Source organism: Seriola dumerili, unplaced genomic scaffold, assembly GCF_002260705.1.
Source record: "Seriola dumerili isolate Sdu_G_001 unplaced genomic scaffold, Sdu_1.0 BDQW01000468.1, whole genome shotgun sequence".
Lineage (NCBI taxonomy): Eukaryota > Metazoa > Chordata > Actinopteri > Carangiformes > Carangidae > Seriola > Seriola dumerili.
In genome coordinates this window covers 4,222,546-4,240,222 of record NW_019174723.1, presented here as the reverse complement: position 1 = coordinate 4,240,222, position 17,677 = coordinate 4,222,546, and the positions used below count along the sequence as shown (strand labels likewise).

At 40.5% G+C, this 17,677-nt stretch overlaps 1 protein-coding gene across 1 annotated transcript in view; it reads right to left on the bottom strand.

The window, feature by feature from the left end:
• The window catches only part of LOC111234969 (SPRY domain-containing protein 3-like), a 55,920-nt gene that overhangs the window by 17,491 nt on the left and 20,752 nt on the right, over positions 1-17,677 (bottom strand). The window contains exon 7 of the mRNA XM_022763226.1: positions 10,530-10,679. Within this exon, the coding sequence (XP_022618947.1) occupies positions 10,530-10,679 (150 nt within the window). The remainder of the gene's footprint in view (positions 1-10,529; positions 10,680-17,677) is intronic.

Sequence of the window (17,677 nt, the reverse complement as noted above, 5' to 3'; positions counted from 1 at the left end):
CCATTACTGTAGAAACACAATACTGAACAAGAAAGGAAGGACGAGGAGGAGGGCAATGACATTATGCTTCTCTTTCATCTCTCGGTAGACTGTGTCTTCTAAATGGTTTCTTGTTCACATTCTCTCTTGCAGGTAAACTCTCTTTGATGCATACTTTTCAGTTAGTATTAACAGGCAAAAAAGGCAAAAAAGACCTCTCATTTTCATCAAGTCTAAGAAATCAGACATATGACCACTATGACATCCAAAAAAGAAATTCAACCTGAAAGTCAACCTGATGACTGAGGCAGAGACTGAAGAGCCTTTTCACTGCTCATAAGCAAAGTAAGGCAGATTAAATTATTACTATTAGCACCTGTGTGGTGGAGAGAAATGAGTAATGGGGACACAGCGGACAGCAGCTTGGTCGGGCCAGGCAGACAGAGTGTAGCATGGCCAGGACATCGGGGAAACATCAGCAATCATGTCTGACAACCCCGTTGGGGATTGAGGAGCAGGAAATGGAGATGGATGGGGGGAAAGCGGGAGAGCGAGAGAAGGACAGAGTGAGACATCAGCAGAGGAAGACAGAGAGACATGGAGGAATGCAGCTACTGCTCCAAGCCTGAAACCCCTTGATCCGCCAAGTCTGCTCTTCTTCCCCCTTGTCTCAACCACAAGCTTGAGGATTCCTCACGCTGACTGGCATGTGGGCTTCATCTCCACAAGGAGAAGAGGAACGTCTGGGTGTTTGTTCCCTGATTGATTATCACGGACTCGGATCTGATCAGTGATTTGGAGGAACACTGAAATAAGACAACATCAGGAACGGCTAAACAAATAAGGGATGGATTTATAGTGCTTTAATGTGAACCGCAGACTTGCGTCTGATAAATGGATCAACTGTTAAATGCATGTTTTCATAGCTGTCTTCTTGGTAATTGTGTCCATCATCTCTAATGCAAAACATCTACTCAGTGTGCTCTATCCATCAAACAAACATGTTGTCAGTTAGAAAAACTCAACCAGCACTTCCTTCTCTACAAACTGCAGCTTTACAATATTTCAGCATCTGGATAGTACAGTATCTGGTTGGTCGAACAGCTGACTTCTTTGGTCCACACTGAAATATTTCAACAACCATTGGATGGATTGCTGTAAAATTTTGTACTGTCATTCATGGTCTCCGGAGGATGAAACCTACAGACTTTCATCCCCTGACATTTACTTTAGCGCCACCAGCAGATTGACAGTTGTGGTTCAGAGTGAAAGGTCTTCACCACTGCTGACTGGGATACCATATAATTTGGTGGAAGACGTTCATGGTTCATGATCCCCTGACTTCTCATATAGCACCATTCAAGTTCATTCACTCCAGCAGGTCCAAACTAACATTAACCTTTCCTAACATGAACCCAACTGCTTTAGCAGAACCAAACAGCTTAAGACCTGTTAGAGGGTCACAGAAAGTCTAAGCAGCCAAATAGGGTTGTATTAGAACAAAGTTTGTTATCATACTTGCAATAGTCAGACTAACCAGCACTGTGATATAATAGTAATTTCTTTTTTGTTTTTTGCCTTTATTTTGATATCCATAGTGATAGAGAGAGAGAGAGAGAGAGAGAGAGAGAGAGAGAGCGGAAAGTTAGGGAGAGAGAGGGAGGGGATGAGAGGCAGCAAAGGGCCACAGGTTGGACTCAAACCTGGGCCGCTGTGGTTAGGACTAAGCCTTTAAGGTACGCGTTGTACCAGGTGAGCCACCAGGGCGCCCCACAATGCTGTTTCTTAATGTCCATGACTTCTACATAGATCTAGAAGTGGTAATGAGCTTTTTCTGGAACATATAGCTTTATCTTCAGTCTCTAGCACAATATCATGTATGAAGCCATCAAGTGCATATTTAAGACTCCGATTATTGTTTTCACAGAAGTCAGCAAACAGCTGACAGGCAACAAACAGCACACTTTTGCCCTCAAATTAATTTGTCATACTGCGATTGCTACACCTGAAAGTTATGTGGGGCAATCCAAATTTCTGTTTTAATAGCAGCTGAGGTAGAAGAGAAATACACTACACAAGTAGTCAGTGTTAATCATGGATGTCTAAGTACAAAAAAAAACAATCTGACAGTGTAAAAACAAGAGAGTAATAAGATTTGTTTTGTGGGACCTGGAACAGCTCATCTCTGATAAAAGAAACATTCCAGCCTATTGTGGTTTGGGAATTGCAACAGCTGCTGTGATTTATGTTTTTCAATCAGCGGTGGCACCATTAAGTCACACCTTCACCTCTCTATCAAAATATGATGGAATGCATTTTAGACTGAAAGCCCCGTTAACCAGCTGGTCCATTTTCACGTACACTTTCGAAACATTGTCAATACCCCCACTGGCCTGCAGAAGCCATCAGTGAAATGCAAGCTACTTCTAAGAACAACAAACGCTGCCGTTGCGTCCATAGCATGGCAGAGCAAAGGCCTGCAATATCAGATCCACAGCTGCTACGCCGATTTCATCAGAGCAGCCTGCATTTCCACACTGTGGCAGAGTAAACAAGTCTGAAAGAATACCAAGCGGAAAGGTGCGGGCCGCGAGGAAAACCATAAGGAAGCAGATACCCATCATCTACTGCACCTATCAAACTGGCATATCACAGAGCTATCTAAAAATATAACTTAAGCCATGAATTACCATGGATGTGAGTGTATGGGTGTGTGTGTGTGTGCTGAAGGTACAGTTTGTAAGGAGGGAAAGTGGTGTGTTTCTGTTTGTACGTGCCCACACAACCTCACCTATAGGGGCTGGGCAGAAACTGTGTAGGGATCTAATGCAGGTCTGTTTGTATAACCTTGTGTCATCAGGCTAAAACCTCTAGCTCCCCACACGATAACAGCAACTGTCTGACATTAGCTGATAATCTGACTGGAGAGAGGAGAACAACAGCCCATCTGTGCGTATGTGTTTGGGCATGTCCACCACTTTTTACTGATGCAACTGCTTTCTCGATACAAACAGATAAAACTGATACACTACTAAGTTTGTGTCCCCAACCACAAATCGTCCTTATGGGATCTGCAAACTTTAATACTATAAATCTTTTGATGAACATTTTAAAGTAGTCAGTTTGGTACTATGTGCTTTTCAAACGCAGCAACCTAGGTCCAATAGTGATTGAGAGACTAGAGCTGAGGTTCATGTCCCCATCCCAAAAAGTCACTTGCTTCAGAGGTAGTACTGTCCAATGACCTAGGAACTATTAAGGGTCATACTGCTGAACCAGTCAAAAACACACACTGCTACAGGATCACAGAATTCAGACTGCAAAGAAACAGTTGTTACTAATATCAGTATTATGACCTGGTAGAGGGAGCTCATTGAATGTAAGAAAAGACTTTCTCAAAAGAAGATTAACAGTCTATGTCCATGCGAGAAACTCCGTTCTCTGAGCTAAATACCAGTGCCAGCATTAGAGCTACACTGATAAAATCTGCCAGGCCAATATATCAGCCAGTATCAGCTCATCGTAGATATATCGGTGTACATGTCAGCTGCCCCCCTGCACTTTTCAAACTCTTTAAGTAACAAGAAATTGCCATAAAGAAGTGCCAACATTTCTCTGAGGCAAATTAGAAACACTATTAGATAGTTTGTCCACCAGTGAGGACAAATTAAAATTTTGACCTGACAATGATGCTGGATGAAAGTCAGGGGATCACCAAAGTTAGTGCAAATTATCATATTGGGAACATGAATGTCTGCACCAAACTTCATTGCAATCCATCCAATAATTTTTTAAATATTTCAACCAAAACCAAACATCTCTACTCGCTGGTGGTACTAGAGAAAAAGTTCAGGGATCACCACAATCATTTGAATTAAGTGTCTGGGGACCATGAATATCTATACTGAATTTCATAATAATCCTTCAAATAGTGTTGAGATTATTTCAGTCTCTGGACCCACGACCTTGCCTTCCCTACAGCCACACCAGCTAAATATCTTGTCTTTCTGACACTTTCAACCTCCCTTTCCACCTTTGCACTATATTTAATCATCAGTTACACCATAATAAATTATGAATGTTATGATAACTTTGGTGGTGGTATCTCGTGCAAAAATTACATCTGAAACCACATGGTCATTCTAAATCCATTATCAATCCAATTGACATAATCTACAATTTTTAGGCCATTGTGTACTTCTTGACATTGAGTTCCTGTGGCTGATAGTTCCTGGGATTATTATCATATTAAGTCAGGCTGCAACAAACAAATATTTAATTTATCAATCAATCTATGTTCCCCAAATATTTTCTCAATTAATTGCTTAATCGTGTTGTATCTGAAATGACAGAAAATAGTGAAATATGCCTGTTATAATTTTATAAGGGTGACATCTTTAAATGTCTTACTTTGTCCAACCAACAGTCAAGAGAAGCTGAAAATTTTATTAGTTGGCATTTTTGCTTCAAAAAGACTAAAAGTTTATTAATCACTATTATAAAAATAGTTGCATTTATTTTCTAGCAACTGACTGAATGAATCAAATAACTGACTCATTGTTGCAGCTCTATTCTTAAGTTATACCAAGTAGGACCTTGTACATTGTTGTTGTGCTGTGTGTTCTGTAGCTTCCAGATCAGAGGCCTTGGCACAGTGACTGCTCTTTTGTTTTACACTAAATTGACCCTGTTAGAATAAACAGGTTCACAGGAGCAGCACTGAAAAATGGTTAGTAGGTCTGCTGCATCACAGGAGGAAGAGGAAGAAAGCTGTTCCCAGGACCCGGTCCTGGGGCATACGAGGACAGAGGAAACACTGCCATTCCAGTCTCCTGAGCAGTTTTATTTCTTGTTTGTGTGTAAGAGTACATACTGTTAGTTTGTGTGTGTTGCTTTATGACTGTGTTTATGTGCATCAACAGAACAGAGTGAGCCAATACACTCATCAGAGAAAGAAGGTCAAGGGTGAACTAAGAACCATCTGTTTCATTCAGATACTGACTGCCACTGAACTACATATCAGTCCCTTCATTCCTCCTTCACAAAGATGACACCTATCCATCCATCTTTCCATTTTCCACCCTACTCCCCTACCTGCTTCTTCGCTTCCCTACCCTCCCACAGGGTTATGATCTTTTTCTTTTTTGTAGGATTTTAGGGTTTGTTTTTCAGGACATGAGGGTTTTCCTGCTTTTTTCCTGTGTTTTTCATATTCTGAATAGCTTCCCTTGATTTTTCTACCTCCCAACTTTCTATCTTGTACTAACACCCCCCCTCCCACCTCCCCAACCCCTCCATCCCACCCCCACACACATACACACAAAGACGCACTTACTTCCATCTAACCCCTACACTCTTCCACCTCATAACTAAGGTTAGATCTCTCTTTGTCCCACTGCTTAGCAACCGGTGTGTGTACCGGATGAAAAACAACTGTGCTACCAAGCGTATGCATGCTGTACATTCATGAAGACCCTTATCTTCAGAGGAATGAGAGGGAAAGCGAGAGGTCACGACAGGTCTAGGAACTGCAGTGGGGTCAAAACAGATCTGAGATTACAAAGATACAAAACAACACATTTACCTTACATAGAAAGCATTCAAACTTATCACATAACCTAAATTCCTGCAACTTCCCTGTTGGACAGGAAACTGGCAACAGTAGCTTGGGGGATTCAACAATTTACTTCCACCTTTTTTTTTTTAAGAGGCTAATTTGATTTTAACATCTTGAACCTCAACATTGTATTTATTTGACATCTTTCGAAGTATTAGGATTTTGAACAGAATTAAAACAAAGTAGTGAAATTAGACAATGAATGTTCATGTAAACAAGACTCAGAGTCTGCTACAACGCTAGCAACTCTTCCAGGCTTTCCTTAGGTATGTGCTGATGTTAACGACCATCTTTTAGAAAATTAGAACTAGAAAATGAAAGCATGTTAGCATGCTATCACTTTCTAATTAGTTGTACACACAAAGCGTAGCTGAGGCTGATGGAAATGTCATTATTTTGCGGTGTATCTAGAAGGTGAATCTAGGTACTGGATAAATACGAATTTGACCTGCTGATGGCACTAAAGGAAGAGCCCAGGGATCACTGAAATCATTACATTTCATCCTGAGGGGTGAATGTCCATGAAAACCAAATAGAGAGCTGAAGTCATGGTGTCTCGTCCATGCTAGCTCCTGTAACTCATTGCAACCTCTAATTCAGCATTTCTTTACTTTCAATATTTTAAGAAATATCAGCTCCACTTCAGCACTGATACAAAACATTAAACAATGATTAAACCATGATCAAACATTGATTAATGGCAGTGCAGACACTTGATTTCATCCATATCCATAAAGCTCACCATTGCTTTGTTCATTCATTTTTTCAGCTTTCTAGCTGTAATCTCTGCTCTCTAAAAACCTTGACAAAGATCAGTTCTCTCTGTCCTGCTGTTACAGACATATCTGCATGAGCTGCAACCCCTCGACTCACTCATGGACTCACCTGCTCTGTCAGGCTTCTGGGAAATAGTGTTCATTAAGGGCAGCTAAAAAAAAACATATATATTGAATAAGTAACAATATTAGATGGTTTTTCAAAAAACTGCCATCCTCTTCTAGACTTATGATGTGAACTACATAACATACTGTTGAGAAAGGCTCTGTTCCGAGGCTGGATTTTTAGGTGTTAGCGTAGTTACATGTACGCATAGTTACAATTGCCAGTTGGATTTTGAAGGAGGTTTTCTTACTGAAACAGAACTTGGAAATTCCAGCTTCACTTTGGATCTCGATTTCACCCATCCAAATTTCAGCCAATCAATCCAATGGCTGTTCAGATATTTCAGTGATACATTCCTGCACAGTCGGCCCCAGTGGTGGGCCAACCATTCTTAGACCCTCACCTCTAGCATGGCTAAAAACAAACACAGAGACCTAAATAAAAATGTGTTGCTTTTCTTAAGAAGTTGACTGTCTACTGCAAATGTTAAGATGGTAGGAGAGTTGGCATGAGGGAAGAAAGAGATTTGCAAAGTAAGGAAAATTGAGTACAAAGTTGAGCCTGCAGTCTGGAACCACAATAAACAGAAAGAGAGAGACAGAGAGAGAGACAGGAATAAGCTGGCAGTCTGCAGGGTATTAATGAGTGGATTTGTGTTTATATTCAGGCCTGCTTTCGTACCATGGGATGCTACGTGAAAAAGACCAGCATGCAAACTTGTGACTGCTGTTGAGTAAACAGTCATTATCCAAGCCCTTCAATTTGCTGCTTTATCACCTCTCCTGGACTTAAGCTTAATATCTTTATAATGAAACCCAGATGCAGAGAGAAATGTAGTGGAGCAAAAAGAAAGGACAGGGGAACTCTGAGGAGGTAATGGGACTGGAGTTATCACCACTCAGTTTCTTTCTCACCCATGGGAGCAATGTCTGTGTGTGTTTAACTGAGAGAATGTGTGTGCACATGTTCTCTTGTTTGTTTGGATCCATTAGATACAAGTCGTTTTGTCTCTATAGCCACAGAATAGAATTCAGTAAATAGATGTATATTTGGAGTATAATGTGATTTAAAGGCTTTAAAGTCTTTGAATTGAATTTAAAATGTTTTTTTTTACTTTAAGAACATTAAGGTGTTTGTTTTGATTTGTGTACTTGTGTGTAAATGTATTTACAAAAAATTAGACATTCAAGTTTTATTATTTTTCTGCAGAGACAGCCCTTCCTGTTCTTCAGGGGGGGTTTGGTACCAACTCACCACCATGGTACTGTTGGTGATTTGTGCAATATCTGTGTGGACGGGCACTAATTGTAATATATTGTACATCTGAAGTATTTTGCATAAGACTATGAAAACATCCTTATATAGCATCTTTACATAACTGTTCTTTACATACGATATATGAACATGACATAAAAGTAAACTATAGGTGAGCTAAATGAGTATTATGTAATGTTATGTAATGGGGGTATTTCCATAGGTCTGATATATGAGGTTGAGTGCTTCCAAAATTCGGCTACAAATCTGTCGTGTTACTATCAACTAAACGGATAGGGCAGTGGTTTCTTTATTCTGCTGAATGATGAGCCTACATCTACTACACTTCTCATCTACTATGGTGTTTTCTGTGTTTATTATTGATGATATTCATGCAATTTCCACAACTCATCGTACCATTGTATTGTGTGTTGTATAAGTCAATTTCGAAACCACACAGGCAGTTAACCAGCAGGGACACTCGCTGCTCTGTTACTGTTAATCTGTTCTGATTCACATCACAGGCTAACGTACAGAGCGCTGAGGGTACAGGTCTAGTTGCTGTGAGTTTTTTGTATAATGCCAAATGAACACAACACATGCGTGTTCAGGAGCTGCCAAAGACTCAGCAGGAGTTGAAATAACTTGTGGGAGTTTGTGCTATTGCTATTAGCAAGCAAATACAAACTTAACAGCATGACAGTTCTTTCAAATGTTGAATGAAATCGAACCACAGAAATTGGTAGCATGTCTTCTAGCAACAATAGTTCCCAGATCTCAATTGCTGCCAAAGGGAAATGCCCTCCCTGAGGTCTGAAACTAAGAAACTGTTTCCACAAATATTTCCAAAACCTGTTTTATCCTCTTTTGAAAAATGCTGTCTGCGTTACAGATTTATTCGTTTTTGTCTCATCATAGACATCAACGAATTTGCAAAAGCCAACGACCCTAACAAGACCTTCCACAATAAAATGATATTCAGTTTTTAATTATTTACCAATTTTCTAAAATTACATAGCTTGAATGGAAACCTGTAAGTAGGGCGCACACATACTGTGTAAGTGTGTCTCTCCTGCTTAGCCACTCCTCTCTGTATGCATCTACAGCTCTCTTTGTCTTCATGTCGTTCAGTGACCTGTGCATCCCTCTGTTCCTGTTCTATATAAATTGCCTCAGAGACCTTGAAAGATGTTGTACAAGTTTCATCATTTATTTTTGTTATTAAAAGGAGCAACGTTTTTGACCCTGGAACAGACAGTGCTGGCAGCTCTCCACAGGCCTTGGCTTTGGCAGTTACTAATATTTCAAATTCATAACCCTTTCGAGGCTAAACTTACAGGGTGTAAAAAACTCACAAATCATGAACCGCATACTGTCGAAGACATAGTTCCTGAGTCAGAAGAATAATATTAGGTAAAATTGTAATACAAATAGGTTTTATGAGAGAATCCATCTATCAGACAAGTTATAAGTCCTGTCCTTATAAGCTTAGTAAGGAGGATTCATAACAGCCCTCATGTAACTGGTGCAAAATCCTAAATTACTGCTTATACTTCACATCCTTGCAGCTGCGTACTGAAATATTAACCCCTATTTTATTCACTCTTGGCATCTCTTGGTGTGTATCATTCTTAGTCAGTGCCCAAACATCTACAGGTTTGTTTGTTTTACTCTTCAAAGCAGGTCTACATGCTAATAGTCACTTGCAGAGCTGCAGTGCTAATGCTGAAATGGGAACCGTATGTGCATTCTTTGGAAAAAGAAATGAGGGCTCAAATGAGAGGTGTTAAAATTTCTCTAATTGTATTTTCCTCTTGGAAGTGTTTCATGTACCCAAAGCAGGCCATTAGATCCAAAGAGAATGGCTAAGCTGCTGGATAATGGGAAAGAAAATAAAGCTTATGACAGTACTGCTGTTTACTACTAGTAGACTGTATTTCACACAGTCTGTGCCCACTTAAAGGGCTTTATTGGTGTAGCCACTCATCATATTTTCTTCATGCACTGTGATTTGTATGGGGGGAATCCTACCTTTAAATGGAGAGGAGCTGCCAGTTACCCCTCTGCTTATTCCCAATTCAGGTTTTCCATCATTAGTATGTTGTTAGCTCAACCACTTGTCGAACTATGGAGACCAGAAAGTAAACTGGAAGAATTAGCCAATGGGGGGCTTATTCATGCACCCCACATCCCTTGGGCTCGACTGCCTAACATATGACAGGGTGGAAAAATGGGGTAGGGGCCAAATGAAAAACTGGAATTACCGCCTTGCGGTTGCATGCCTCCGCCAAACCAGTCAAGTTGCAGGAAATATGGTCACAATCTCCCCTTCTGCTCTTGAGTTACCGTGTTGAATAATGGCCAGAAGTGTCTTTGCAGGAAATTATGATGTCATAGTGAAGTTGACCTTTGACCATTTGGATATAAAATGTCATCACTTTATCATTTTATCATATTAGACATTTGTGTTTAATTGTGCCATAATGAATTCTTGACTTATGGCCAAAAACATGTTTTGTGAGGTCATAGTGACCTCGAGCTTTGACCTTCGACCACCACATTCTAATCAGTTCATCTTTGAGCTGAAGTTTGCACCAAATTTGAAGAAATTTGCTCAAGGTGTTAATGAGATATCGCGTTCACGAGAATGGGACGGATGTAGGGACTGATGGACAGTCGGACAACCGGAAAACATAATGCCTCCAGCCACGGCTGTCACTGGTGTGAAAGTGTAAATACCTACTTCTTACGTGTTGAATGTGTGTGCAAAGTTGTTTTTTTTTCTTAGAGCGCTCACCCTTCTTGCCAGGCCCAGGGCAATATAGCACTTCTCCCCAGCATCAACGATCTCTACTTCATAGTAATGGCAGCGAGTGGTGAGTGGCTGACGGGCCTGGGCCAAACCCACGTCCATGATGCTCTTTCCTTTGCCAACGTACTCCAAGAGCTGAGGAAGGCAATAAACAGATGGAGAGAGAAAGAGGGATGGGGGTTAATATGTTCAGAAATAAACAATATAAAAAGGCACTAATTAAACAGAAATATGTTCAGATACAGAGTTTTTGGTCATTCATCCCAAGCCAGATAATAATGACGATCAGATAGTAATGTTGCTGGTTAAGCCTTCACAATACAACAATGTCCATGCTTCATCTTCCACATCATTTTCCACAAGCCATAAAGGCAATGAACAGCAAGCGACGAACAATCAAAACAAAACTCATTTGCTCAACTCACATTTTGAACATTGAAATCGCTCTTCAAACACAACCTGCACATAAACTACACAATTTACTATATCAGGTGTTTTGCTGATTTTAAAAGCTTGTACTATTATTTATTAGTGAGTGTTTCTTCACGTGTCAATAAAGGACTTGAGATTTGAGATCTGAAACCAAACTCCCTCATATCTTTCCAATGTGGGGATTGAGAAGACTAAGGTTAGCCCTCTGCTAACCTTAGCCAAAGGCTCATGGCTGCAGTTGTGTCGCTTGTGTTGTGTGCATGTCTATAGCGCCTACATATGCCCACGAAGGGAGAGCTGCAGGAAGGTAGGTGTAATTTCAAATTCTGACGTTTTTGTTTTTTTCCCCCCAAGATTTCTGTGTACCCCTGCTTTGAGTTTCTCAGTAAACCTACTTGTTGATGTTCATTTTCCTGATTTTCTTTGTTTTAGCTGTAGTTAATCAGTCAGTTCAGCGAGTGGGAAAGTGGGATAGTTGAAATGGAGACGAAAGATGGTCACAGCAGATCAAGTTTGAGCAAGGTCCTAGCCCCAATATTGTTCAAGAGGTGAAGGACTTATACACGCAACTAGCTTTTGCAAGTGTGTCCAAAGTGAGAGGGCACCATGATAGATTGACGCCTCCAAACCCTCAATGAACCGCCCATGGGGACTATTCTACAAGTATGAACAACCACTCGAGACTGCACGTACATTACCCGATGATAATACAATTACTCTCAGGTCTATTTTGGTCTTAAGCATCTAAACAGGTGAAGATGGGTGGGTACAGGTGAGTAGGTGGGCAGCTAGGCAACCACAAAGCCTTTAGGCTGAGCAGTTTTTCCATGCAATGTGAGTGCATGTGTGTGAATGTGTGAGCATGTGCACAATGAGGAATACGCCCCCGGCTTGAAAGGCAAGGATGACAGACAAGGTGGGGGTGGACAAAATTACTTATGTATCAAGCCTTTGTGTGTGTGTGTGTGTGTGTGTGTGTGTGTGTGTGTGTGTGTGTGTGTCTGTCTGTAACACCACCTGGGTGTGCAACGTTTCACTAGCCAGCCACTTGAAGGACACACCTGGTGGGAACAGTTATTCAACATCTATGTCAAAAAAAGTCAAGTATCTCAATTAAGTTATTACCATTTTCCATTTTTGTTGTTCCCTGTTGCTTAGTGATCCATCAAACTGAAAATTACTCAGAAATGAGGCTGAAGTTTCAGTCTCTGAGCTTGATGATAGATTAAACTAGTTGCTGAGAGCTTCTGTAGCTCCCGTGTAGCTATATATTATACAATACATAAACTTTGGTAAATCAAGAGATCACCGAAAGAGGTTGTTGCTAAATACATGTTGCATCCCCACCACATTCACACTAAGGAAAATACAACCTACACTAATGATTTTTTAACTCTGCCAGTGAAAAATTACATTTTTAAAGGTCCCATATTTTCATGTTTCAAGTGTTGATATACATAAGTAGATATATTTGTGGTTTTAAGAACCAAAATGCCACTCCTCTCTCAGACTTCTCTCTGAAGCTCTAGTAACAACAGGTCGGTGAGCCAATCAGAAGAGAGACTCTGAACCTCTCTTCTGAAAGCTGACTGTTTTCTGTGTGATCAAATAAAAATATAGCAGATTTCAGGCAAACAATCAGAGAAACCAAATCCTGCAAGGTTGGATGGTGGTTCAAGGTGGGCGGGGCTTGGGGCATGACAGAGTGGTGACTGCTTCGTTGTGCCATCACTAAGTTACAGAAGTCCTGACGGCTCGTTTTGAGGCTCAGTTTCTGAATACAGGCTGTGAGCATTTCTCTGTGGACGGAGCGCTTTGATACTTTCACAGTATTAATACAGTATTTAATATAACAAAAGATGATGACGAAAATCTTACTTTATATAATATGGGACCTTCAATACAGCAGTGTATCTATGCACTGTTAAACAAGTATTGGCTTTTATCCACATTTAACAATTGTGATCACCTAAACTTTGGTTTAATATTGTATTTTCCAGGTTTTAACCTTCAAAACATTAAGGAATGCACAGCAACATTTAAACTTAAATTTAATATGAGGTTGTTAGTGGAAATCAGAAATATTTCAAAGATGCCCTGAAAACTCAACACCCCCAGTTTCTAGCAGGTGAGTTTTGTTGCACATTTTCACCATCTTCCTCTCCCCTCATTTCCTGTTTTCTCTCTACTGTGAACCACAAGAGAGGGCATGAAAAAATGACAAAAACAACACCTTTCTGTGAGTTTGTTTGCAACATTTAAATATTGACTCATGTTGTCCTTAAGTTTCATCAACAAAACGCATTGTGTGTATCTTTGAGATCTATCAAATATGTTGAATACATACACACACACATATATATATTAATCTGTGAAAATTTCAACAGTAGTGAAAATGCTGGTAGACCTGGGCAGCAATAATTTAAAATTTGGGCTGTTAAGAGCTTGTGATTTAAAGAGCAATATCTTGTAACTGTAGATCATTTACCATAATGAAAGTTAGTGCCAACTTTCCTCTTAGTGTCATATTGTAAAGAGTTGCTGTTGTTGTTATGCATTTTTACAATAATGTAAACAGAGAAAATCTGGAACCAAAACCAGATTTCTTTATAGTTTCTTTATAGCTCTCTGCTGATTAATTGTTCAGAGTTAGGGAGCTTTCAGCATTAGTCTCCACCGTCTTCGTTACAGACTGTCCTTTCATGTGTACTTTGTGTCTCCTTAACCTGCTGCACTTTCATGCCTGGACAGCTGCTTTTCTTTTGGGAGAGGAGGAAAGAGTTTTTCGTGTGATGAACACTCAGTCACACCTTTTTTTTACTTCTTGCTGCTGAGTAATGGAAGGAGGAGAGAGACAAGAGGGCAGAAAAAGAGAGACGTAGCCTTGAGCAAAGCATGCCTCACTGAGATAGCTGACAATCTCTCTCTCTCTCTCTCTCTCTCACCCTCGTTCTCTCTTGCTCTCTCTCTCTCCTGTAATTCTAAGTGGTGAGAATCGTGATGGTGGTGTGCAAGGCCATGTTTTGTTGAGCTGCTGCCTGGGAAACAGATGTAACGCCCAGAGAGTGGTCCTGCCAGCTTCCTGTCACACCTAATGGGGGAACTTAAAGAAAGGTGAAACTGAAATTAGAAGACCTCCTCTTTATTATGTGGTTCACACTTGTCAAACAAAATCTAACTTGATTAGACATCACATAACAGTTGTTGAGTACATATAACTCAGCTACTTAGTTTGTTTTTACTTCATTTATATTTTCATTTTTATTCTTTTCATTACATTTTGTTTTATCTTGGGTTTGTTTCTTTGTGTTTTTCTTATTTCTCTTGAGGTCATTATAAAAGTGTATTTCTGTCGCCTTTTCTGTCATCTCCTGGACTTAGTCATTTCTTTTTCACTGCTATTTGTTCTCACAATAAATCTTTACAATTTGTGTGCTTAAAAACTAGAATACTGACATAGAAATGCGAACGGTACAGGCAAGATGTGCCACTTTAATTTGGAAAATATATGAGCTGGCCTTGTCCTTGGAACAGAGGCTGTGATTCCCTGCTCTAATTCATCTCTCACTTGGGTTGGATGCCCTCCAGTAGCTAAATCTGACTTGTCCATCAGTCACTGTTTTGTGCACAGGACAACCAAGATGAATATCCTAATGGACTGAAAACCACCTCGATAATGCCACAGCAGGCTACACCCAATCTGTCACTGCTGCTTTTTAATGGGCTAGCAGCTAATAGGTGATGTGTGTACTGAATGCATCCAGTAGAGCTGAATGGTGTTACGGTTTATGGTGTAAATTACTCTACCAAAACCGCTACACAACTCACCCACCTATTCATTAAAAGTTCAGATACTTCAAAACAGCATAATTGCTCACACATTCAAACTCAAATCAAAATGTAAATTCACAGCTAATGTCTCAAACACCATATTTGCTTATTAAGCAGTACATTTTTAGATGTGAACTAATTTTTGTGTAATTTCCATCCAAAACAAAACACTCACTCATTACTAAGCTTGTTCAAACGTGTAATGCGTCGTATGATATCACAAGCACTTTCAGAGGGACTGACATTGTTTAACTGGGCCAGAAAGTTCAAAGAGGCACTTAGCACCAAAACGATATGCAAAATCAAAACACAACCTGTAATTACTATAGCACTGACACAGTAAGTGAGGTGGAGTTCGGTGAACAAGTATTTACTGCTAGAAGACAAGATGATAATTGCCTGGATGCATGCAGCACGCCTCACAGCAACATTCCACCTGCAGCAACACTGTGTTTAAAATTCTGCAACACGGCAAGTGACTACCTTTGTGATCCGACAGTGATCACACCGACTATAACATTAAACACTACACAAACTCAACAAGTTGTGTCACGAAACAACATCCGAAAGCAACAAACATAGTGTTGTTGAAATTACTGCAAATTTATTAAAAAAGAGAAACTGAAATATCACTTTGACAGGAGTATTCAGACCCTTTACTCGATTACAGCGATTACAGCCTCAAGTTTCTTGGGTCTGACGCGACAATCTTTGCACATCTGGATTTGGGAATTTTCTGCCATTTTTCTCTGCAGATCCTCTCAAGCTTTGTAAGGTTTGGGCAATCTTCAGATCTCTCCAGAGATGTTCATTGGGTCGAAATCAGAGCACTGGCTGGGTCACTTCACAGAATTCCGCTTAAGCTGCTCACTCTCTCACGTTGTCTTGGTTGTGTGCTAAAGGTCGTTGTCCTGTTGTATGGTAAACCTTAAGCCCACTCTGTCCTGAGCACTCTGGACAAGGTCTTCATGAAGGATATCTCTGTGCTGCATTCAGCTTTCCCTCAACCTTGGCCAGTCTCCCTGTCCCAGTCGCTCAAAAACATCCCCACAGTATGATGCGGTGACAGCAATGCTTCACCACAGCAATGGTATTGGCGAGGTGAGGAGTGGTGCCTGGTTGCGACCACAATGCTTCATCGCTGCAATGGTATTGGCGAGGTGAGGAGTGGTGCCTGCTTTCCTCCAGACATGAGGCTTAGAACTAAGGCCAAACAGTTCAATCTTGGTTTCATCGGACAGTTTCTCACAGTCAGAGTCCTTTAGGTGCTTTTTTCCAAAATCGAAGCGGCTTTCATGTGTCTGCCACTGAGGTGAAGCTTCTGTCTGGCCACTCTGCCATGAGGTTCAGATTGGTGGAGTGCTGCGGTGATGGTTGTCCGTCTGGAAGTTTCTCCTTTCCACACAGGTTCTCTGGAGCTAAGCCAGGTCACCTCTCTTACAAAGGCCCTTCTCACCAAATTGTGAAAAACAGTGAAGGGCTCTGAATACTTTTTAAATGCACTGTACGTACTCACTTTTCAGATTAATTTAATCAATCATCCCTGTGAGATTTCTGTTGAAACCTGTGAGAACCAAGAACCCACATTGTTGCCCTTCACTGACACCTCATCACTCACTGGCCATGTGGAGCTTTTCATCACCTTTTAATACACTCCATTTATTATCACCATTACCACTGCTGGGAAGATGTTGCCGAAATTAACTTGTGGCTCTAATGCCAGCAAGTATTGCCACCGGCACTGATTTATTTGGACAAAGTCGTAAAAATTTACAGTTTCACGGGAACATTGCAGAAAAACACCGCGTTACTCTAGGGTAAGAGCTAAACAGAACCAGAGAAAGGATGCCATGAAAAGATGAAAAGACATGTATCTAGAGAATAACAAATTCATTGTACTTGCCAAAATATTGTTGTATCTTAGTGCTGGTTGAAACAAATACAATATTCAGGAGGATGAGAAAGGTCTTTTATAACAATATGTACTACACCTTGAAAGAAGCTTCCATCTGAGCCAAAGTCACAATAAATGGATTCACCAAAAAAGTCTCAGAATTACAGACTTACTAACATGAAGGTGCAGGTAAAATTTCCACTCAAAATCTGTGAGTATTTAACAGGTTTACTGAGGCAGCAGCTTATGATGTAGTTCGTTCCTGGGACTGCCTTCAAGGCACATGTGAAGTATACAAGTGAAGACAAGGTCATTAAGCACAGTTCAGTGGTGGAATTTGCCAAATATCACAAAGTTCAGAAAAATGTAGGCTAGCGTGTATCACTAACAAATGTGTTGAATGCATTTCCTTCCTCATAAAACATCTGCAAAGCCAAGTAATTTAAATGGGAGCTATTATGCTCATTTCCAGCTATATATTTTTATTCCGGGACTCCACTAGAGCAGCTTTGCATGAGTCATAGTTTAAAAAAATCCTAATTTATCTCATACTGCCTGTTATACAGCCCCTGAGTTCAGCCTCTGACTGAAACACGCAATATTAGCAATATTAAACCCCCCCACTCCTCCCTAGAATCCCACTTTCTTCTGATTGGCCTACTTCTGGAAGCCTGCTGAGGGACAACACCCAGCGTCATTCTGCATATGAGCACCACCTCATCCTCTTACCGGTGTGGAGGTTCTGAAAGCAAACTGTAAAACTACTAAGTGGCATTACATAAATGATTGGAAATGGTAACTTCTCAAATCCATCTGTACATGTCTAAGCCTGAATCTGATCCATAACATGAGAGTGGACAGAATGAAAATCAGCAGCAACAAAGATGCAGCAGGACGTCTCTGTTCGGTAAATATTACACCCATTACCTGCTTATTGCGTAACATGACAATGGATTTACTCTATTACAATTCGTAA